This window comes from Eptesicus fuscus, chromosome 6 (genome assembly GCF_027574615.1).
Source record: "Eptesicus fuscus isolate TK198812 chromosome 6, DD_ASM_mEF_20220401, whole genome shotgun sequence".
NCBI classification, from domain to species: domain Eukaryota; kingdom Metazoa; phylum Chordata; class Mammalia; order Chiroptera; family Vespertilionidae; genus Eptesicus; species Eptesicus fuscus.
In genome coordinates, this window is record NC_072478.1 from 35,122,535 (window position 1) to 35,147,648 (window position 25,114).

At 38.7% G+C, this 25,114-nt stretch overlaps 1 protein-coding gene across 1 annotated transcript; it reads right to left on the minus strand.

The window, feature by feature from the left end:
• Window positions 1-328: 328 nt before the first annotated feature.
• ADAM29 (ADAM metallopeptidase domain 29) lies at window positions 329-13,648 on the minus strand. Its single transcript, XM_008155253.3, has 2 exons — window positions 13,549-13,648; window positions 329-2,973 (listed from the first exon to the last, which is right to left on the minus strand). The coding sequence occupies exon 2, from the start codon at window positions 2,785-2,787 to the stop codon at window positions 472-474; it is 2,316 nt and encodes a 771-aa protein (XP_008153475.3). The 5' UTR covers window positions 2,788-2,973; window positions 13,549-13,648; the 3' UTR covers window positions 329-471.
• Window positions 13,649-25,114: the final 11,466 nt, after the last annotated feature.

The window sequence follows — 25,114 nt, forward strand, 5'->3', positions numbered from 1 at the left end:
TATTGAACCTAAGTATAACTACAAGTGTAAAATCTGTTATTCAGTTAACATTAACATAGAGAAAGCAAAGAGATCTCCCAGATTTCCAAACATCCATTCAGTTTTCCTATTGCGGATCCCTATAAGAAGAGTGCTGGTACAAAAATGTAGTTTCAACGATGCAGGGGTCAAAATGGAAAGGGGCTTTGGAGCTGAGATGTAGTAACTGAAAAACTGGTACACCATCCATGTGCCATGCCATTTCCAGAAAATATCAAGAAACAAATTGTAGGTAAAAAAAAATATTCTAATTGTTTAAAATGAAGAAGAGTAAATAGAAACATTCTAGGAATTACCATTTTTAATGAATACTTGTTTGGATACATTTTTTTGGTACTGATTGCTTTTGTTTCCCATGTTGACTCTGGGAGAATAACATTTAGGTTGACTATGATTTTGGATCTGGTCTTGCAGGTTGAGTCAGAACAGGTTTTAAGGTCTCGGTTGTGGAGGTGGAATATTTTGTGAGGGTCTTGGTTGTGGAGGTGGAATATTTTGTGAGGGTCTCGGTTGTGGAGGTGGAACATTTTGTGAGGGTGTCCGTTGTGGAGGTGGAATATTTTGTGAAGGTGTCCGCTGTGGAGGTGGAATATTTGGCTTTGCTTGTGGCTTCATTTGAGGTTGAGGCCGAACAATTTGCTCTTTTTTCTTACGTGTTCTCTTCATACAAAGACAAAATAGACAACATAATAAAACTAACAACCAAAAAAGTGAAAACATTAAGACATAAATCTTCTTTATCTTCTTTCTCCTAGGGGGTGGACCACTGTCAATACTACCTCCATGGCCTTGTATTAGGCAGTTGGGAGGGTCCCATAGATAGTTGCAATGGCAGTGATGTTTATTGTTGCAGATCCCCCTCTGATTACAGAATGTAGGTGAACAATTACTGTCCAAGTAAGATATGTGGACACACTTCCTATGGATGCAGAGGTGTTCTTCACCACACTCTGTGCCATCTTTCACTGCACCTATATCAGGTGTGGTCATCCCAATGTGAGAGTCAGTACCCCAGCAGTTGACATCATTGTAATAAGTCCAATGCACAGTAGAATGATCTGTTAGAAGGGGAATTTCAGTTATGTTCTCACACTGAATCCTCCCACACAAGACATCCGTCATATTACATTTTATGTATGAAAAGTTTTGGGTACCACAGTGACCAAACCGGTCACCTAGAGTGTTTATTTTTTTGTAGCAACTGTAACTTGCATTCTTTGCCATTTTGCCAAAAATCTGCTTACACTGTAAATTGCGATCATTACATCTCTTTTCATAGCAGTAAGCACTTTGATTACAGGGAATTCCATCTTCCACATATACATCATCTGGGCACATATGGGATGTTCCATTGCACCATTCTGGAAGATCACATTCATTGATTTCCTTTCTACACACATCCCCTGATGGTAAGAACTGGCAGTCCTTACAACAAAGCCCATAAGCACAATCAGACCCCAAACTGAGAGTGCAGTTTGACAGACAGCAGGCATCTTTTGAGCATTGCTGCAAAGGTCCACAGTCACACTCCTCTTCATCTTCAACAACACCATTCCCGCAGCGTTTTCGGTTAAATATGTCACTTGTGTATATGGTGTAGAGCAAGCATTTTGTCTGACGTAAGGAATAATCCCACAAAAAAGCATAACTACAATTGCTAAATTTAGTTATTGGTGGGTTATCATTATCCATTATACATCTATATTTTCCACAAGTACACAAAATACGATCATGAAACATACCCAAATTATGACCTATATGATGAGCCATTGCAATTCCAATAAGGCCCACGGGCTTTCTTGTAAAAGTAATAATTGCACAACTATGGCCTGATCTACAGAGTCCTGAAACATAGCCTAAACCACTCATTCCTCTTAATGTCCTATGTATTAAAAGATGTGCAGTATCATGTGGCAGGCGGGGGAAAAGGTTTGCAGCCTTCCAACGACAAAATATTCTCAGAGATCTCTTTACATCATCTACTTCAATAGGATTTTCTTTAGTCCACACCTCCATGCCAAACAATAAAACCTTAAGACCTATTACCTCATAAATAGAATCTACTATATTCACCATAACATATAGGTCTTCCTGCACTATTGAGACATTTTTATTACTTTCAAGATAGAGAGTATTGTCAACTACCACTACTATTTCAATAAGGTAACTGTGGGGCCACCAGCCCTCATAAGAACTTTGCTTCAGAGTAGAATTACCAATCTCTTGAAACTCAAATTGCTGTACAATTTCCTCTTGCATAAAGCCAGATTTCATGGTTTGGTATTGAGTGTCCTCTCTGTCCATTTTATATATCAGATGCTCAAATTTGGTAGAAAAAACCATGGGCTTAATTTCATAAGCAATGTCATTTATCTGTAACAAGCCTCGAAAGCCACCAAAACAGGTACTGAGGGCAACCAGGGATTCTGGGTCCCCCTCCACATAACCATGATAATAGCAGTCATTCTGAACAAAAGGCTGATCCTCAAGGAGAGCGCCTTGATCGCTGTAGGTGAACACTGGAAAATGTCTGGACAGCAAATGCTTCTTGACCTTCATGTAGACAATGTGTCTCTCACCCCCAAAATGCATACCATAACAGAGCCAGCCTGGAAACTTCATGCTAAGGCCAGTGCTTGTTATTCTCAAAGGAATCACCACTTCTGGAGGACTGTGATGTTGAGGGTGCTCAGCCCAAATGTGTCCAGAAAAGGACAGAAACACCCCAACCCAGTGTAGTAGGAGCATGATTCCCACATACAACAGGATTTCAATTGTAGTAATTATGAAGCTACCATTATGGAAACAGAGACCAAGGTAGGCAGGGATGGGTCATGGATGGTTTCGATCCTTATTCTCAGCTGGTCAATGTGCAGGGCTAATTATGAAGGATTAGTCTTCTGGCAAAGTTGAATCATTAGAAGAACATTAGGCCTATAAGTAAAACAAAAAGCAACATGTGGATGGGTGTTTATAACATGACTTGGTGAAGAGCAAGGAAAAGGCATGCAATAAAAGAGGTTAATGTTTTGATGAAGGAATGACTCAAGAAAGTGCCTAGAATTTGCTGTTAAATATTGATAGAGCAGAGGGGTATTGAAAGTGTATAGAAGAATGAAAACTGGCCAGAGATTTATAGTGACTAAACCTGAATGATGGGTTCATTATATAATTCTCTAAGTATATGCATATGTGAATGTTTCTGCAATAGTTAAAACAAGAGTCTTATGGGTATGATGATCATATATCTCATATTATTGAAATTGTCCCAATTTCCACATGTTAAATTGACATAAATAATAGCACCCCTTTTTCATCCTCAAGTGATAAATTATTTGATATCATTATCTAAGATATATACAGTATATAGTATAGATATCCTATCTAATAAATAGGGAATATGCTAATTGACCCTCACAAGATAGCAGAGCCCCCAGCCAATAAAGAGGGAATATGCTAATTGACTGCCATACCCTCACAAGATGGCAGCACCCATAGCCACAAGATGGTGGTGTCCAGTCCCCTGAGCCCTACCTCATCCTGCCTCAGTCCCCCAGTCTCCTCAGCCCCACCTCATCCAGCCTCAGTTTCCCAGTCTCCTCAGCCCTGCAGGGGAAGGCAGTCAGGGGCTATCATGTTGGCAGGGGAGCAGTTAGGCATCAATCAGGCTAGCAGTGGAGCAGTTAGGGGGCTATCAGGCTGGCAGGAAGAGTGATTAGGGGTAATCAGGCAGGCAAACAGGTGAGTGGTTTGGAGCCAGCAATCCTGGATTGTGAGAGGAATGTCCGACTGCCAGTTTAGGCCCAATCCTGCAGGGGTCCTGAAGGGGTCGAACATCCCCCAAAGGGTTCCAGATTGAAGAGAGTGCAGGCTGGGCTGAGGGACACCCCAGCCTCCCCCCGCCATGTATGAATTTCATGCACCGGGGTTTCTAGTATATAATAAACATATATAAAATTATTTGATAATATTTCCTAAGATACATGTAATATGAGTATATGTATGTATATATAAATATATATCTATATATATCTACATATAGATATATAGATATATAGATATATATAATTTTAAAATCTCTTTTATAATACTTATACCTTCTATAGAAAAATGTTTAATTTTCTTTTTTTTTTTTCTTTATTACTTTCTCACTAGACTTGTCAGACTGGAAGTACACAGGATCACTATTTGCATCCTTTGCAAATGTTAATACCTCTTATAATGAGAAGCTTAATTATTTATATAGTAAATAATGGTAAATATATCTATACATAGTAAACAATGAATTTTTATTGTTCCATGGAGTATTACCCAAAAAGTGTTTATATTTGTTACATGTTTAATGTAGAACATTATTCAACACCTGTGGCTAATTTAGTTTCTGAAACAAGGTGATATCAATTCAATTTTTCCTGCATATATGCTCTAAATACAACTAATTACCCTGGAAATAAAAACTCTGAAAACTAAATAGAAAAAAGATAGACTGGCAGCGCACCAAGAAACAAAGAGACAGGACCCAAATAAACAAAGCCAGAAATTAAAGAGGTGAAGTAACAACTGACCCACAGAATTAAAAAGGATTGTAAAAAAAAATACTATGAACAACTCTATTCCAACAAACTGGACAACCGAGATGAAATGAATATATTCCTAGAAAAATACAATCTTCCAGCCGAAACCAGTTTGGCTCAGTGGATAGAGCGTCGGCCTTCCGACTGAAGGGTCCCAGGTTCGATTCCGGTCAAGGGCATGTACCTTGGTTGCGGGCACGTCCCCGGTGGGGGGGGGGGTGTGCAGGAGGCAGCTGATTGATGTTTCTCTCTCATTGATGTTTCTGGCTCTCTGTCCCTCTCCCTTCCTCTCTGTAAAAAATCAATAAAATATATTTTTTAAAAAAGAAAAGAAAAATACAATCTTCCAAAACTCAATCAGGAAGAATTAGAAAACATGAATAGGTCTATAACTACCGATGAAATTGAAGCAGTAATCAAAAAAAAAAAAAAACTCCAGCAAACAAAAGCCCTGGTCTGGATGGCTTCATGGAGGAGTTTTACAAAATATTCAAAGAAATAAAACCTATCCTACACAGACTTTTCCAAAAGATTCAAGAGAAAGGAACACTTCCAAGCTCTTTCTATGAAACCAGCATTACCCTAATCCCAAAACCAGATAAAGACACTACAAAGAAAGAGAATTACAGACCAATATCCCTGATGAACATTGAGCTAAAATCCTCAAGAAAATATTAGCAAATCGCATCCAGCAATACATTTAAAAGATCATACACCATGACCAAGTGGGATTTATTCTGGAGATACAAGGCAGGTACAATATCCGCAAATCAATAAATATGACACACCACATAAACAAATTGTAAGACAAAAATCACATGATCATATCAATTGATACAGAAAAAGCATCTGACAAAATCCAACACCCCTTCCTAATAAAAACTCTTAGCAAAGTGAAAATAGAGGAATCATACCTTAACATAATAAAAGCCTTATATGACAAACTTACAGTCAATATCATACTCAATAAACAAATACTAAAAGCATTTCCCCTAAGAATAAAAAAACACAGGGATGTCCATTTTCACCACTCCTGTTTGTCATAGTATTGGATGTGCTAGTCATGGCTATCAGACAAGAAGAAATATAAGGTATCCAAATTGGAAAAGAAGAAGTAAAACTGTCCTTATTTGCAGATGACATGATACTGTACATAGAAAACCTTAAAGACTCCATAAAAAATTATTAGACTTAATAAATGAATTTGGCAATGTATCAGTATACAAAATTAACATCCAGAAATCAATAGCATTTTTATACACCCATAATGAACTCACAGAAAAAGAAACTTAAAAAAACCAATCTTATTTCCCATTGCAACTAAAAAACAAAGATACCTAGGAATAAACTTAACTAAGGAGGTAAAAGACTTATAACTCTGAAAACTACAGGATGTTTAAAAAAGAGATAGAGGAGGACAAAATAAGTGGAAGAATATAACATGTTCATGGATTGGTAGAATCAACATCATTAAAATATCCATACTACCCAAAACAATCTATAGATTCAATACAATACCTATTAAAATACCAAATTCATCTTTCATAGATCAAACTCTCCAAAAATTTATAGAATACAAAAAGACTCCGAATAGCTGCAGCAATCCCAAGAAAGAAGAACAAAGTTGGAAGGATCACAATACCAGATATCAAATTATATTGCAAAGCCACTGTTCTCAAAACTGCCTATTACTGGCACAAGAACAGACATATATACCAATGGAACAGAACAGAGAACCCAGAAAGCAACCCAAGCCATTATGCTCAATTAATATTTGACAAAGGAGGCAAGAGGATACAATGGAGTCAAGACAGTCTCTTCAATAAATGGTGTTGGGAAAATTAGACAGATACATGCAAAAAAAAAAATGAAACTAGACCACCAATTTATACCATACATAAAAATAGACTCAAAATGGATAAAAGACGGGAAACCCATAAAAATTTTAGAAGACTCCATAGGCAGCAAAATATCAGACATATCTTTTGGCAATATGTTTACTGATACAGCTCCTAGAACAATGGAAACTACGGAGAAAATAAACAAATGGAACTACATCAAAATAAAAAGCTTCTGCATAGCAAAAGAAACCAACAACTAAATAAGACAGCCCACTGCATGAGAGAACATATTTACCATGTTCTCTCTGATAAGGGTTTAATCTCCAAAATATATAGGGAACTAATACAACTTAACAAAAGGAAGATAAATAATCAAATCAAAAATGGCCAAAGGACCTAAATAGACACTTTTTGAAAGTGGACTTATAGAAGGCCAAAGAGACATATGAAAAAATGCTCCAAGTCTCTAATAATCCTAAGAGATGCAAATCAAAATGACAATGAGGTACCACATCACATCTCTCAGAATGGCTATCATCCACATATTAATAAATGACAAGTGCTGGAAAAGCTGTGGAGAAACAGGAACCCTCGTGCACTGCTGGTGGGAATGCAGACTGGTGAAGTCGCTGTGGAAAACTGTATGAAGTTTCCTCAAAAAATTAAAAATAGAACTCCCATTTGACCCAATAATCCCACTTCTAGGAATATATCCCAAGAAATCATAAACACCAATAAGAAAGACTATATGAACCCCTATGTTAATAGCACAATTTATAATAGCTAAGATATGGAAATAGCCTAAGTGCCTATTAGCAGATGAGTGGACCAAAAAACTGGCACATTTACACAATAGAATACTATGCTGCTGTAAAAAAGAAAGAACTTTTACCATTTGCAACAGCATGGGTGGACCTGGAGAGCGTTATGCTAAGTGAAATAAGCCAGTTGGGAAAAGATAAGTATCTCATGATCTCATTCATTTGTGGAATATAATGAACAACATAAACTAATGAACAAAAATAGATCTACAGACATAGAAAGAGACTGTCAAACCTCAGACGGAAGGTAGGGGAGGGTGAGATGGGGGAGGCTGGATAAGAGATTAACCAAAAGTCTTGTGTGCATGCCTATAAGCATACCTAATGGACACAAAAATAGCGGCTTGTGCTGGGAGGTGGGAATAGGCTGGAAGAGGACAATAGGAATTAAAGGAGATATATGGAATACTTTCAACAATAAATAATTTTTTAAAAAGGACAGACTGGCTGGAAAACTCTATATTTGAGGAATGGCAATAGGGTGACTTCCCTGGGTTTTCTCTTAATCTCTCATGTATATCCCAAACTGGGTGCTGGAAGTATTTGACACAGAACCTTCAGCTGGTATGAACAAGAATAGTTTCCTCTTTGGACAAAAGACAATGAAAAAAAGACAGAACAAGAAACAGTAAGGTGCTCCAGGACCTGCTCATCATTCATTCAGAATGGTAATTTCAAAGACTTACAGGCCAACCCAAAATACACACCACCTTTGTGCACTGGTGGGCTGTTCAATCCTCTTACATTGGTAATATAACAGTCCTGGCAGACCAGCCTAACCCTCATTCACTATCCCGGAAACTAGCTAACTGATTTGTCTGAAGATGCAACAGTGAATTTTCAACAATCTAACCCAACCTCATCTAGACAACCATGGCAGGGAATTCGGAGCTTATATTAGAGATAGCAGTACCACTCAAAAAAAAATCTGATATGTCCCATTCCTCTACCAAACAACACAAGGAGATCCAAGTCTGCTGACTTCAACTCCTCCCATTTCGAGATCTGAACATGGCCCAATGATACCAAGTAGTTCAGGAAGGACATCAGACTAGATCAAGCAGAAGGAAGTATCAGTGGATTTAAAGATGGGTCACTGCTAATTATTCAGTCCAAAGAGAAATTAAAATGAATGAAAAATAATGAAGAAAGCAAGATGTTTACAGAACAAGAAGACCAACGTAAACATAGTGAAAGTCCCAGGAAAAGAGAGGACCAGAGAGCTTATTCAAAGTAATTATATGTATATACGTGTTCAGTGTATCTCCCCAAAATGCATATACACACTTAACAGCTAATAGCTCAATTGAGGTTTCTTTCTTTTCAGATTTAACCTATTGGAATCAATAATTATTCAATGTATGTATACATTTTTTTGATAATATATATATATAATATTATATCTTATTTATCCATTTTATTCCATACCTTGGTTATTTTAAACAATGCTGCAATGAACATAGGGGTGCATATACCTTTTATATGTGAAGAGAAAGGAACCCTCATTCACTGCTGGTGAAAATGTAAATTGGAATAACCACTGTGGAAAACAGTATGGGGTTCCTCAAAAAAATAAAAATAGAATTACCACATGACCCAGCAATCCCTCTTATGGGTATCCATCTGAAAAATTTGAAAACATTTAAAGATACATGTCCCTTATTGTTCATTGCAGCATTATTCATGGTGGCCAAGACATGGAAGCTACCAGTGTCCTTCAATAGATTATTGGCTAAAGAAGATGTGGTACATATATACAATGGAATACTACTCAGCATAAGAAAAGATGAAATACTGCCTTTTGCAACAACATGGATGGATCTTGAGAATAACATGCTACTCATTTCTCATTTCTTATTTTTTATAAGTATTCTAGCCCTGACCAGTTTGACTCAGTGGATAGAGCGTCGGCCTGTGGACTGAATGGTCCCAGGTTCAATTCCAGTCAAGGTCATGTACTTTGGTTGCAGGCACATCCCCAGTGGGGGGTGTGCAGGAGGCAGCTTATCAATGTTTCTCTCTCATCGATGTTTCTAATTCTCTATCCCTCTCCCTTCCTCTCTGTAAAAAATCAATAAAATGTATTTTTTTAAAAAGTATTCTAACAGATGTTTGTGATACCTAATTGTGGTTTTGATTTGCAAAATATTCATCAATTTTGTTTATTTAAAAAGAAAACAGTTCCTAGTTTCATTAACTTAATTTCTTAAGGTAGACATTTATCACCTTAAGTGTCCCCCTTAGAACTCTTTTGCTGAATGCCACAAATTTTGATATGTTGTATTTCTATTTCATTTGTCTCAATATAGTTTTTTTATTTCTCTTTTGATATCTTTGTTGACCAATTGTTTAATCAGTAGTATGTTATTTAATTATTAGAGGCCCGGTGCACAAATTCGTGTATCAGTGGGGTACCTAGGCCTGGTCTGCGGGATTAGGCCGAAACTGGCTCTCCGACATCCCTTGAGGGGTCCCAGATATCAAGAGGGTGCAGGGCAGGCCGAGTGACCCCACTGGTGCATGATTGTGGCCTGGGAGAGACATGGGATGTTGGCCAGCCAGAGAGGGATCACAGGAGGGCTCCAGGGTGTGTCTGGACCTTCTCGCTCAGTCCCAATCGGCCAGACTCCAGCAGCAAGCTAACCTACCAGTTGGAGCATCTGTCCCCTGGTGGTCAGTGCATGTCATAGTGAGCTGTTGAGTGGCTTTAGCATATCATTAGCATATTATGCTTTGATTGGTTGAATGGCCAACCAGTTGACTGGACACTTAGCATATTAGGCTTTTATTATATAGGATTGTGACAGAATTGAACTGAAATTTACACAATTAATTCTTATTCTGGGAGTGGATACTGGTGGGCCAAATGGATGCTAGGTGATGTCCTTGGCTACTATACTAAAAGCAAGGGTCAATTTAACTAGGCCAAAGGCAAAAATTTATGTGCTCTGAAGAGAAACCAGAGCAGCAACACATCCCTGCCCAGTTTTTGGATAATGGCCAGTGGGATTTTGTACTGCCAACTGAATATCAGTTGTGGGGGACCAGCCAGTGATCAGTTTTTGGTCAAAATGCCCTCATGGGTTTAAGTAGAATTATAAAATTTTGCCACCACTCATCAACAACAGTCAATAAAATTTGTTTCCTCACTAATGTTGATTGGTAACAGTGGGAAATTTGTCCTAGATGTGTGGGTTATCCGTGAAAATTTTTCACTATTTCATTTGAGGCCACAAGCAGCCACCCTAAGTTGAAAGATATTATTTCCATGTAATAAATGCCTTTTTATGATTGTGGAATCAAAAGCTGGCATTGTATAATATTTCATAATATTCTCTTTGAACGTCTTCAGAGTCTGACGATACTGGTGTCTATCACTATTGAAAAGATTGGGATCTTGGTGAAGACAACCTGCTTGGAACAAAGATCACCCATAACTTTTCCTTTTTGCTTTGATATCTTTGAATGGGCTTCTATATTGAAAACAGCCAACTTCTTAGAAACCATTAAAGTTATTCAAAGCCTCTAATTTGAGGATGATTTTAAAGTAGGAGTCCTACTTAGATAAGTAACTAGATTTTCTCTAAAGCTTTCAGAAGTGAAAAATATCCACTATTGTTGCATATGTAATCTTTCTTTTTATTTAGACAGGAAACTATTAGAATCACATCCAATTCTATAACCCGAGTAGATGTTTGCCTCTGGAAAGGAGTCATATTCTAATGATGAGTTGAGATCCATTGTAATATATACTGTATGATTTTTTCTGGTTTTGTTTTTAAAATATGACCTATAAGCAGACAAGATTAAATCTAGATTTCTAGGCATGTTTTAATAAACTTATTAGGGGTGTTTTAATGAATCTATTAGATTTTTAAACAAATGACAGTTAGGAAGCCAAGATCTTCCCTTCTAAGGAAGAAGAAAAGTAGGACTTAAAGTATCACAACAATGAACAGAAATGCAGGAGGGAGAAAGAAATAAGACTTCAAAGGAAGTAAGCCAGATTACTGGGAAATATTGCATGTTTTCAGTGGGCAGCAAAAATTGACAACATAAACAACCATTAAGTTTAAGATAGACCCTAAAAGACATCATATTAATAGAAGCCTCCACTAAAGTGGCAACTGCTGCTACCAGTTTTAGAACTGTGTACTGGGTCATTAGAAAAACAATTGCATGACATTGATCTGTGATGAATCCTTAAAGTTGAGTATGAACACCAAGTCTGTACAAATCTCTTATGTATGAATAGATCTCGGTCTTCATAAGGTAGGATCATAGTGAGAGGTTGCTAAGAAGCTAATTTTTAAAGCACAAAATTCCTATTCATGCTTAAATTCCCAGGTAAGAGATTTGGTTAACAAAGACCCAGTTAAGTTATACAGTTTTGGGCCAGTTTCTGAAAATCAGTGTGATAAGCAAAATGCTAAAATCACCCCCTAGACCGGCTGGCATGGCTCAGTGGTTGAGCATTGACCTATGAACCAAAAGGCCAAGGTTCAAATCTCGGTCAGGCTTGATGTCCAGTGTGGAGTGGCAGAAGGCAACCGATCAATGATTCTCTCTCATCATTGCTCATCATTGATGTTACTATCTCTCTCTCCTTCTCTCTTCCTCTCTGAAATCAATAAGAATATAAAAATAAATGAACAAATGAATAAATAAATAAATAAAATTCCCCTCTAAATTCCCTTGGATAATGTGCATACCCTTGTATAATCGCCTCCCCTTGTATGTAGGATTTGTGAACATAGTAAATGTCACTTGTGTGATTAGATTTTTGTTACACTACAACGGTGAACATATTTTACAGATGTAATTGAGGTCTTTAATTAGTTGACTTTAAATGATTCAAAGGGGACATTATTCTGGGTGAGACTGGCCCAATAAGGTGCAAGCCATAAAAGCAAGAGACTCTTCTGCTGACTTCACCGAGAAAGAAACAGCTATAATGAAGGCTGCCAGAGGAGAGTGGCAGTCCCTAGGAGCTGAGGACCTCACTACTGTAACCACAAGGAGCTAAATTCTGTCAATAACCTAATGAGCTTGGAAGAGGACCTCGGGCTCTGGAAAAGACCTTCGTTGTGGCTAATACCTTGATATTAGTTTGTAAGACCCTGAGCAGAGGGCTTATCTGAGCTGCGCCTGAAATCCTGACCCAGGAGTGTTGTGACATAATAAGTGGATGTGTTTTAAGCACCTAAGTTTGTGCTGATTTGTTGTGTAGCAAATGGAAAATAAATATATTTGGAAACCCATTTTCTGTGATAGCCAATGAGACCCAGAAATCATCTGTGTGATCTCTTAGTTACTAACCTGGGAAAATTCTGAATTGTTATAATTTTTCAGGAGTGTGAAATTTACCTCCATGGGATAAAGTATGCCCCAAGTAATCACTTTACTTGGACAAAATTTTTACTTCTATTCAGAAAGTATTGGAGATAGAACAATAAGTAGATAGATGGAGTCAATTATAGAGCTCAAATGAAATTTACAGTAGAACAAAAGGTGGTCAAGAAGATAAAAATAAAACATAGGGAAATGTAAGGATCTGGAGGGTTCTAATTAAGGACTTTATTGATTTTCCAGGAGAAAACAAAGAAATGATTCTTTGAATATAAAAGCTGCAGAAAGAACAGAAAACAGATTTGCAGCTTTAAAACATTTAGCTTTATGGTATACCAAAGTTAAAAGAATATTTGGATTTGGTACCACAGGGAAGTAGGGGATAATTATTAGATTTCTACTCCTGAGATTCTGAAAAAATTTTTATCCCTGCCTTTGGATATTTTTTCTTTCTTTAACTTGCACAATAAAAGTATTACAAAGAATAATACATTTCTCTATTAGTTTTTCATCTTATTGATTTTAGTACTTCTTTTGGTTTTGATTTTAGTGGGTATGATGCAAGTCTGGGTAGATATTTGGAGAATTCAATATTAAACTGATAGGTTAAGGCCCTGACTGGGTAGCTCAGTTAGTTAGAGCTTCATCCTGACATGCCAAGGTTGCGGACTCAATCCCCGATCAGAGCACATACAAGAGTCAACCAATGAATGCATAAATAAGTCAAACAACAAACTGATGTTTTTCTTTCTCTTTTACCCTTTCTATCTCTCTAAAATCAATAAGTAAACATTTTAAACTGATAGGTTCAGCCCAAATAATATTCAAAAATTAGCATAATTTATGTCCTGAAGTATGATTACTTCTTAGACCTCCAGCTTCTATTAAGAGTACAGGTAAATCAATGTTTAAATTATCTATGACCTGATCATGATCAAGGCATCCTCAGGACAGTTCAGGAATAGGCCATCAGGAGGGCATATTTTAAAGTAAGTCCCCCACACCACCCCATTTAGTTAGTGGATGTGATGTCACAAAGAGGAAAGAATGTTTCTCAGTTAAAAGTCTGAGGGTGACAGTGGGCTGGGACATGCAAAGCATGTGAAGGTCATTGAAGGCTCAGGACAGTTGTTGGCTCCCAGGGAGAGGTTAGATAGCCGTGCCAGGATATGTGACAGTTGTCATAGGGTTTATTAATTTAAAAAATTACAAGACTTTTACTTATTATTTAGAGAAATTGGCCCTTTATTGATTTTTAGAGAAAATCATAAAGGGAAATTGGTCACTTGGTTTCTCCCAAACCCCCAGTGAAACTTCATTAATTTCCCTGCTTCATTGTTTTCCCTTCTGTTTCTCAGCTAACACAGTGCAACTATTTTTCCAATACTCTTCTGTTCTATGTATAAAATTGAGGAATCAAGGAAGAGTCTGTAAGGAAGATTTTGCAAGGACAGTCTCCTGTTTTGGCTAAGATGAATTTAATGTAGCTTTACTATCACAGTCAATTTTATCTTTACTCTTTTTCTATATGAAATTTCATATTTGATCCTTCACTTCTTGCTAGTCACCAGAAGGGATCTCCCTCGCATCTCTCCCAGCTATATTTCACTTTTATGTTTACTCGAATCAGGTGAGCATGGTGGTTGGAAGCTAGAGAGGAGAGATCATTCTCTGAAGTCTGGTTAAGCTGCAGTCCTAAGCAGGTACTGTACACACGGGTCTTGGATGTGAGGCCTTCAGTAATGTCCCTGCTCTTCCTCCACAGGTGATGCTGGGCTTCACAGGCATTCTGCTCTTTCCAAGGGCTGGGTGTTTTTTTTGTTTTTTGTTTGTTTTTCTCTCACAACTACTGTGGGTTCCCATCTGTGACCTGAGACACCAGGTTTTGAGGCCTTTGCATAGGAAAGGTTTGTTTTTATGGGGCAAATAGAGAAGGTGAGACGGGGTGGGTATTATTAGGCTGTGGAGGATGTTTCACTCCCAGACAGCACCAGGAGAGAAGCTTTCTTAGGATTTTTCTCCAATCTTTCCTGGAGGAAAAGGGTGCACACTTACATGTGCATGTGTCTCCATGTGGCTTCCAGCTTCCATGTTCACCCCCATTCAGACTTGAGCAATTAATGGAAATCTTCTAGTTGATTCTTCCTACCAGTTCATATGTGACTCAGCATCTTCTGTCTCAGGGAGCAAATTCTTGGACCTCTTTCTACCTGAGTGTGCTTTTTACATTCTTGGTTTTATTTTAATTTTTATTCATTGCAACATTCATTGGTTTAATGGGTTAATAGGATTAATCATTAATTTGCATTAAATTTTTTTCTTGATGGAAGGGAGAGGGGAACACTCCCTAGTTCTCCACATCTCTGAGATGAGATTGTTATAGGCACCTCTCACCAACACCAGAGAAGTGTTACCGGACAAGACAGCTCCCTGAGCCACTGGGAGAGGGCTATCCCCAGCCTCAATCCTTGTCTTGTTATATAAATGAATTTATATGAGAGACCTTGACTGCGTTGTGAAAAGCCAGTTTATTAAAGCAATTAAAGCATGAATCTTTATGGAAAAAACCAAAAGCAAAGCAAGCAAACCTCTTTGGGTGGGGGTCTAAGGCATTATATACCCTCTCGTCTATAGGTTTCAAAATTCCTGAGACTATTTTGGTACAGATTAATTTTCAAGGTCCCTCCCCCCCCCCCCCCCCCCCTTTTTTTTTGTACTTTGTTGTGGCCTCAGAATTCATGAGAAGCCCTCAGCAACTTGATCTTACCAAGCCTTTCGACTGCTGGTTTCTCTGCTTAGGGAGTGAAACAGCTTTTTTTCCCTTTCCCCTTCCCACGTCCCTTTCTGCATTCTCTCATTAGGGAGGCTTTTTTAACCATTTGTTCTGTGTCCCTAACTGGGGAAGATAATTGTTTAGTTACAAGATGGCTGCAAATTGCCCACACTGTTTGGCCTTGTTTTAACTTTTCTCTCCCAGTTTCCCTAGTCCTCCTGCCCTGGAATCCTGTAACAAGATCAGAACCTAGCAGTTGGTTTTTATGCAATTCTCCTGCCATTTTGGTTGAAGTAAATCTACTGTATCTTAAACAAAGCCATTTTCTCTGGAAAGTCAGCTGACCACTACCTGTGTAGAATAGTTGGGAGAGTATAATAAATCATAGAACAAATTAGAAAATAATACTGAATTCTAAGTTTGTTTCAACTTTTGCATGATATTATAATTAATTTTTGTGAAAAAGAATGCTTATAAATCAAAATAATAACTCACATCTTATTAATAATATGACTAATAACACTAATTTAAAAAACTGAATTTATTTACATGAAATCAGCAATAGTGTTTTTATACTTTAACATTCCATTCCATATTTGGTAGTAGGTAATTTGTCAAAAATGATTCTATTTATGAGAGTCTTAAACCATATAATAAAATTTTAAAATTAATAACACTATACAACTCAGAGTTTGACTAAAATTCCAACCTCAATAACATATGTTCATATTAGAAGGGGAATCATTTCAGTTTGAAATTATTGGCAACACATTGAAAAATATTCCTACTGATTCCACCACTGAATTACATTTTTATATACATCTGTATACATATAAATACGTGTAGATCTATATGTCAATCTCTATATATCTTTCTGGTTAATTTTTATGAGTTATTCTCAGGTTAAACATATATTAATCCAAATAGGTTTATATTTCCCTTTTCTTAAATAATTCAAAGGAAAAAACTATTTCATTTTACTTCTCACATTTGACTAGCCCACAGCTTATCTAAAAAGTTAAAGACAAACAGAAGAGGTATGTGTATGTGAGAGAGAAAGAGATCTTTCTAATAAATTATCAAGCCATGTCCAGTGTTGGTTTGTGAGGTTGGGGAATGTTTAAGTGGACAGATATCATTTTAATTAGTGCTGCTGTGATACTAAAATACTCATAAAAAGTCCCTCCATTGTTTTAATATGTGGCCCAGTGTAACGCTGAATATAGTGAGCAGTATAGTTTATTTAAATGTATTATCCAACTTACTTAAAACATATCCTCATTTAAATTTCAAAAGAAACAGACTTTAACTTTTTCTTGTTAAAAATTCATAAACATCTGTCCTACAGGAAGAATGAGTAAGAAGCATTTCATAGAAATACATTTTTGATGTCACAATGCAAATTAATGCATCAGTAATCAGTTATCATTATTCTGACAAATTTTAAGCAAGTCTGTTTCCTCCTTTCTTTAGCTGAAAGTCATCCCAAACATCTAAACACTTAAAACATTCTAATCACTAAAAATGCATAAATGCCCAAGGTCATCACAAGCAATTATCGTGAGGAGTACATCACCCATTCATTAGCAGCTCCAACAATTAATTCCTATGACCCAATTTAACATTTTTTCTCTCTAGCTCTGTCTGGACTGATGTATACCAGCTGATATCTAAGTTTAGTATTTAGCAAGGTTATTTTACCCAGGTCAGCCCAGATTCTACTTTATGGAGAAGTAAGATTGTTACAACAACAATTAATATTAAAATTTTTTACTTTTAAAACATCTTTGAACATCAGAAAATGAGGACTTCAACTGAAGAAGGAGAAAAAATAGAATTAAAACTCAGAGGAGGTGTTTCATGTAGGGTCTGGCCTGGCCTAAATGAACCTGGGAGCAGAAAAGTTGGTTACTCTCAGGGAACTGGCAAGTCTTGAGCATATTTATTATTGGAAATTAATAAAAACCTGGTCTGTTCTTACGGACTCTTCTTGGGCAATTAAAGTGTGGGTTGTTCTTCCTTTTCAGCTTCAAGTGTCAGTTTTCTAAGAACAACTTTCTGCATATTGACCATTTACTTGTAACAACTTTCACTTCTCTCTTACACTGACAACGCTACATGGATAGCTGAAATAATAAATCTCACAGCCCCTGTTGTGAACAGGAACTTCATCCCAGAGAATTAAATGGGAGATATGACAAGAGTCTCAAGCTCTGGGCAGTACAAAATGCTATTTTCTTTCTATTGAAAAGATGTAGCACAGTGTTTTGTAGATGCAGCTGTAAACAGGATGATCTGACAGGAACTCCACAGGATAAATGTGGCCAACTGCAGAAAAGAGATCAACATGTAACTGACCAGATTATACAAGCAATGGCTAAGCCTACCAGGAGCCAGAGCTTTGGATATGAATCCAGTCTCCTTTACTTACTGCAAGTAAATAAAACTTCCATGCCACAACTACATCTCATTCTTTTGTAATTGTTGTTAATCCTTTCCCAAGGATATTTTTTCCATTGATTTTTTTTTTTTAGAGAGAGAGTGGAAGGGTGGCAGGGAAGGGAAGAGAGAGAGAGAGAGAGAGAGAGAGAGAGAGAGACAGAGAGAGAGAGATGTGAGAGAGACACATCAATTGGTTGCCTCCCACACGTGCCCCGACTAGGGCCGGGGATCAAACTTGCAATCCATGTACGTGCCCTTGACTGAGAATCAAACCTACGAACCTTTAGCTCTCTGTCCAACACTCTAACCATTGAGGCACACCAGCCAGGGCCACATCGCATCCTATACAATAAAACCCTAATATGCAAATAGACTGAATAGCGGAATGACCAGCTCAATTACCGGTTGCTATGATGTGCACTTACCATGAGGGGGCAGATGCTCAATGCACGAGCTGCTCCCTAGTGGTCAGTGTGCTCCCACAGGGGGAGTGCCGCTCAGCCAGAAGCCAGGCTCACAGCAGGCGAGCACAGCGGTGGTGGCAGGAGCACCTCCTACCTCCACTGCAGGAGGGAGGTAAGGAGTGAGGGGTCCCAGACTGCAAGATCCCCAGACTGCAAGAGGGGTGCCTGACTGCTGGCTTAGATCTGATCCCCATAAGTATCAGGCCTAAGCTGGCAGGCGAACATCCCCTGAGAGAGCTCAGGCCAGGCTGAGTGACCCCCCTCCAGTGCATGAATTTTGTCCATCGGGCCTCTAGTTCTCAGTAGAGCACCCTATGCAGTTAATTTCTTGAATTAGGTAACAGAATTATGGAGTTATGCCCCAACATGACTTGATAGTATTAACCTAGCCTGTTATTTGTGATTAAGTCAGCATGTTGGCAATTATTATATATACTAGTGGCCCGGTGCACGAAATTCGTGCACTCGGGGTGTGTGTGTGTGTGTGTGTGTGTGTGTGTGTGTGTGTGTCCCAGCCTGGCCTGTGCCCTCTCACAGTGCAGGAGCCCCGAGATCAATCGGCCCTGCCCACCCATCCGGGGGTCCTCGATGGATTGCCCCAAAGAGGTAGGCCGGAGCCAGGGGTCCCGCCTCTGCAGCACACGTGGGGCTGCGGGAAGCCTGGCAGAAGGAAGCCATGTGGAACAGCCGCCGGGACCCACCCCCCCTCGGCATGCGTGGGGCCACAGGAACCCCAACCCACCCCCACAGCGTGTGCGAGGTTGTAGGACCCCCAGCAAAAGCCGTGTGGAGCAGCCACCAGGACCCGCCCCCACGCTGCAAATGCAGCATCAAGCCCCGCCCACCCTGGTGATGGATTGTGATGGCATGACAACCACCTAGGCTTTTATTATTATAGATACTAGTGGCCCGGTGCACAAAATTTGTGCATGGGGGGTGTGTTCCTCAGCCCGGCCTGCACCCTTTCCAATCTGGGACCCCTCGGGGGATGTCCGACTGCCCGATCCCCTATGGGATCGGGCCTAAACCAGCAGTCGGACATCCCTCTTGCAATCCGGGACCGCTGGCTCCTAACTGCTCACCTGCCTGCCTGCCTGATCAACCCTAACCACTCTGCTTGCTGACCTGCTTGCCCCCAATTGCCCCCCCTTGCCGGCCTGCTCACCCCCAACTGCCCTCCCTTCCTGGCCTTATCTCCCCTAACTGCCTCTACCTCGGTCCTGCCACCATGGCTTTGTCCAGAAGGTCTCCCAGTCTAATTAGCATATTACCCTTTTATTAGTATAGATATATGTATATATATTTGCAATTCTTAAACTATTATACACTAGAGGCCCATTGCATGAATTTGTGCACATTGGAAGGAAATTAATTAGAAGAAATATTTTAGAGGCTGGAGAGGGACTGTGGGCAGGCTGCAGGGCATGTCCGGCTCATCTTACCCAGTTCCAATTGGCCAGATCCCAGCAGCAAGCTAACCTACTGGTTGGAGATTCTGCCTCCTGGTGGTCAGTGCATATCATAGCGACTGATCAAGTGGTTGACCATTTGGGTCAACCCATCAGTTGGACAGTCAGCATATTAAGCATATATATATATATATATATATGTATATATATATATATATATATATATATATATATACATGCATATATATATATATATATTTGGGGCCTGGTACATGATATTCATGCATGGAGGGGTGTCCCTCAGCCCAGCCTGCACCCTTTTCAATCCAGGACCCCTTGGGGGGTGTCTGACTGTTGGTTTAGGACCGATCTCATAGGGATCAGGTCTAAATCGGTAGTCAGTTATTCCTCTCACAATCCGGGATCCCTGGCTCCTAACCACTGCTTACCTGCCTGCCTGTTCACCCCTAACCACCTCTGCCTGCTAGCCTGATGCCCCTAACTGCTTCCCTGCCAGCCTGATTGCCCCCGACCTGAGCCTCGGGCTGCTGGGCAGCCACCATTGGCAGCTTGCCTGAGCCTTGGGTCGGCCCTGGGTTACTGGACAGCCACCATCCCCAGCTTTCCTGAGCTCATAGCCACCATCCCCAGCTTTCCTGAGCTCATAGCCACCATCCCCAGCTTTCCTGAGCTCATAGCCACCATCCCTGGCTTTCCTGAGCCTCAAGCCGGCCCTGGGCAGCAGCAGCCGCCTTCTGCAGCTTGCCTGAGCCTGAGACAGGTCTCCTGGTCTAATTAGCATATTACCCTTTTATTAGTATAGATAGATATACATGTATATTTATTGCAGTTGTTAAACTATAAATTTGAACACATATTGAAAAACAAAAATATCTTAGTTCTTATAATAGAGGGGCCCAATAAGTGTTTCATGAACATAACCAAAATTTTGCTATCATGAAAATTATAGCAGTCATTACTATAGAAAAGAGTTTTTATTTATACCTGTAAGAGATAATTTATAAAAGGTTTTTATGATGAAGTTCAATATTATAAATTTACAATATGAAACAGTAGCATCTATTGATACTTTTTACTTACCTTTAATTCCTTAACTATAGCCATTCAATAGTTTGTGAGGTATTGCAGAATAATAACTTATGTGATTTAGAATAATTTTAATGTTTAAAAATATGTTTAAAATATTTTAAAATTTTTTAAAAAATTTTTAAAAAATGTTTTTCTCCACTTGTATTTTATGAGAAAATAATAGCTCAAATATCAAAGTTCAAAATAGCTATTACTAAAAAAATATAATGCCCTTAATCTGTACTTTTGTGATAATTTTAATGAATATACAAAAAAGAAATGTGCCATATACAGTGATCAATGATTTTTAGTTACTGTGCCGCGCCAGCACAGCCAAGGGTTCGGCGAGCCTGAGGGAGGGCCGGCGAAGGATGAAGAAAAGACAGACAAAGAGAATAAGCTGGGTCTAGGTGGATCTTCTGTGCCTGAATGAGACACAGAACAGATCCAGACTGCAAGCTGAGCCTTTATTTTATAGTCAGAGGTAAACATGGTAATTTACAATGTTCTTGTAAGTTTCACTTATTTTTGGCAGCACTTGCTGCACCTCCCACAGCCCACTAGCTACCCAGGAAGGATCTAGGGTGTGTCACTAGATCAAGCTTAACTATGCTAAGAGGGCTGTGCCCTCAAAGCTGGGACTTGTTTTTGGTTTTGCCAACAGGTCAGTCCGAGACTTAACCCTATAACCGCTCCCTACAGTTACAAGATAACCAATACTGTTAACATGAAGCAGTATCTTATTTAATTGCTATCAACCAAATTTGTAGCTTTTTCGCTTAACATCTTGTTCCACAAAGTATTTTATTCATAAACCATGTTATCACTGTTTCACTGAGAAGACTAACAACACTAAAACTTAGAAAGATTTCTTTTTTTAAACAAAAATCTTTGAAAGATAATGATTTCAATCAAATTACTTGACTCTAGCAAAGTCTCTCCCTTTGAAGAAATGTTCCAGTTAGCATACTTTCAACCAAAATATTTAATATTGAACAGTGTTTGGTGTTCAATGACATTAAGCTTGTGCTAACTGTTTATTTCTCAATTCATTTTTTATAGACTTTCACAGGAACAAGGGAAATGGTTGAGTGTGGTTGTTTTAATGAGGTTTTGTCTAAATAAATACCTTGATATCCAAGTCATGTAACTGAAGGAAAGCACTGAAAAATTACCAACTAAAATATTTTCTAATCTAACCAAAATAAAAAGGCAATTTTGGATGTGCAAAATATTGTTTCAGTTATGATATCCAATATTGTTTTGTAGAGTTTCATTATGTAGTAATAGCAGATGGGGTATGTTTTTTGAAATTAATAAAATATATTTGAATTAAAATTATAAACTATAAGTAATAAATATGAGATTGAAACAGGAAATTGAATTGTTGAAAGAGAACACAGATCAAACTACATAAAAATAAAACGATATTTTTTTGTTTTAAAAAGATGTTAGCTCAGCCCAGCCGGGATGGGCCAGTGGCTGAGCGTTGAAGCAGGAGGTCATGGTCTTATTCCTGGTAAGGGCACATGACTGGATTTCAGGCTGGATCCCTAGTGTGGCATCAGGCAGGAGGCAGCCAATCAATGATTCTTTCTGGTCATTGATGTTTCTATCTCTCTCTCCTCCTCTCCCTTCCTCTCTGTGAAATCAATAAAAACATTAAAAAATTTACATGTCTAGCCCTAGCCAGGTTGACTCAGTAGCTAGAGTGTCAAGTTCGATTCCAGTTAGGGGCACATACCTCAGTTGCAGGCTCGTCCCCAGCCTGGCCCTGGCGGGGGCATGTGCAGGAAACAATCAATTGATGTGTTTCTCTCACATTGATGTTTCTCTCTGTCTTTCCCTCTCCTTTCTACCCTCTCTAAATATCAATGGAAAAATATTCTCCAGTGAGTATTAACAACACACACAAAAATATATACATGTCTAACTGCATGAGAATGTTCAAATTAATTATTGTTCATCAGTTAGATAAAATATATTAAAAAAACAAAAAGATATTATCTCAGAATAAACCCCATAAAGTTCACAAAGGATAGCAAACCAACCAATTAGTTATAGTTTTAAAAAGTTAAAAATTTTTCTGAGTTTCTAAATTCCAATAAATAGACAAAACTTAAGGAACAAAAATTAAAAAATCATCAGATGTTATGCTTGAAGGGAGGTGTTATAATGTAGTCTGCATTCTTATAGGAAAAAAGTCATCAGAAATTGACAGAATTAAATACACTATAGTTAGGTAGGTTCCAAATACCCAGTGAATGCTCACTAATTGACATAGGATAATCACCACAAATGATGATACATGTTTATAGGATACATTTAAATGCTAATTTAAACACATTTACATTTGGAACTAGAACTTTCCTGTTTTCAGAATAAAATAATTGCCTTAGCAGTTGCTCATTAGTGGAGCTTTAATGAAAATAATAGGGTTAGGCTATGATTACATTTTTGTTTTGCACTGAGTATAGCTTAGTGTTGATACCAAACAGTTGTTACATGTAATAAAAACACTTTTCAGAAATAATTTTCACTCCCAATGCCTATACATTTGCAAAGCTCTTAATGTCTGTCTCTATAGTTTGTCAAAAATAATGTAACCAGAAAGGGCCTGGGCCTGGAGTGGGTCTGTCTTGGGCTGGCTGGTAGTGTGTGGGTTCTTGACTTCCTGCAGGAAAGATTTCATAATACAAATCCAGGTGATTTTGAAAGTATGTTTATTAAAGCTGCGGAGAAATTAACAAGGAGAAATCCAGCATAGAAGAAGCAACAGGAGAGAGCCTAGGCGGGGCTACTTGGGATCTCTAGAAACTTACGGGAAAGAAGTGAGTCAAGGTGGGCTGCAGTCAACTCACCGCAGAGTCAGAGAAAAGTGGGCCTTGGAGACAGGAGCAGGAGGTTAGCCCAGGACCAGTCGCTGCTCCCCATGGCAAGTCTCATGGGGACCCTAAGAGTGTAGGAGACAAAATATATATATATATATATTTACTGGAAAAGAAGATTCAAGTTTTATCTGCTGTCAAAGGCAGGGATTTTAGGGGAGGTCTCAGGGGAGGATCTCAGTAGCATCTTCATCAGCTTTTCCCAGGTGTATCTTTTCAGGGTCCTGGTCTCCACTGATGGGACAGCACCAAGGCAGGGCTTCATTAGTCATTGCAGCTGGTCCTGGTCGCCCACCTAGTTTTGCTGCTCTTCTAGGCCTGGAGCTGAAAGACCGCTGAGGCTTAGATGTTATCTCTAGGGAGGAACGGTCAGGTGGGTCTAAACAAGACCAGTGATATGTATAAAAAAAGGGAACGGGAACAACAACATCAGTTGTTATTGGGCGAGGAAAGGCAGCCCTCGGGGAAAGGTCTGGTGCCAATTTCACCCGATCCTCGGCACTGGAGGCTTTCTGCTCTGGTGACCTTCTGTATCTGGCTGTAAATTGCTCGGCCAGTTTGTTCAGCTATCTGTCTCAGTTTCCCCAATCTACTTGCCAAGGAATTTTTGTAGCGTCTTATTATCCTGCCTCAGATAGACACAAAGATATTGATAGTATTTGTGTTGTGAAAAATAATATAAATGGGGGCACTTTAACATGGATTCAAAGCTGCCATCCCAGAAGAACTGCCTTGCAGGCCTTCTTCTCAAACCTTTGGAATGCTAAAATAGGGCAAAGTTACCTTTAGATTGGGCCTAAGCAGCATTGTATCCCAAACAGCTGTTCACAAAGACAATAAGAAAGCAGATATTATGAGTACTGGACTGGACGCTAAGAGTATTCTTTAGAATTAGCCTCACTATGTTAGCTCATCTGCACCTATAGAAATTCCTTCCTTCTATTGATTTATTGTTCCCGTTCCCTTTTTTTATACATACCCTCTGCCTTCATCTCCTAATTGGAAGATTATTTGGGTTTCTGTCCGAATCACTGCTTCCCGGGTAGCTCTTCTTTTCAGATCTCAAATAAATGCGTGTTGCCTCTCTCTTTGGCTTTTATTTTTAGCTTAACAGTATGTTTGGTATAAAGAAGATCAAACAATTATGTAAGCAACTTATATTTTATTTTTTTGCTTTTTTTCCCTGAGACTTTATATCACTTAGATACAGTGATTATAAATTGTTCAGCTGTGACTGAGGTCGCTGTCTGCACTATCCATATAGGTGGCACTTTTGAGAGAGAATTAAAATCATGGTAAATCTGATCAGTACCACCAGGTTTGGTGTAATTGTGTCCTATCTGTATAGTACCTATCTTAATAAAAACTTACTATTGTCTATATATATAACTACAACACATTTTACAAATTTATTTGGCTAATTCC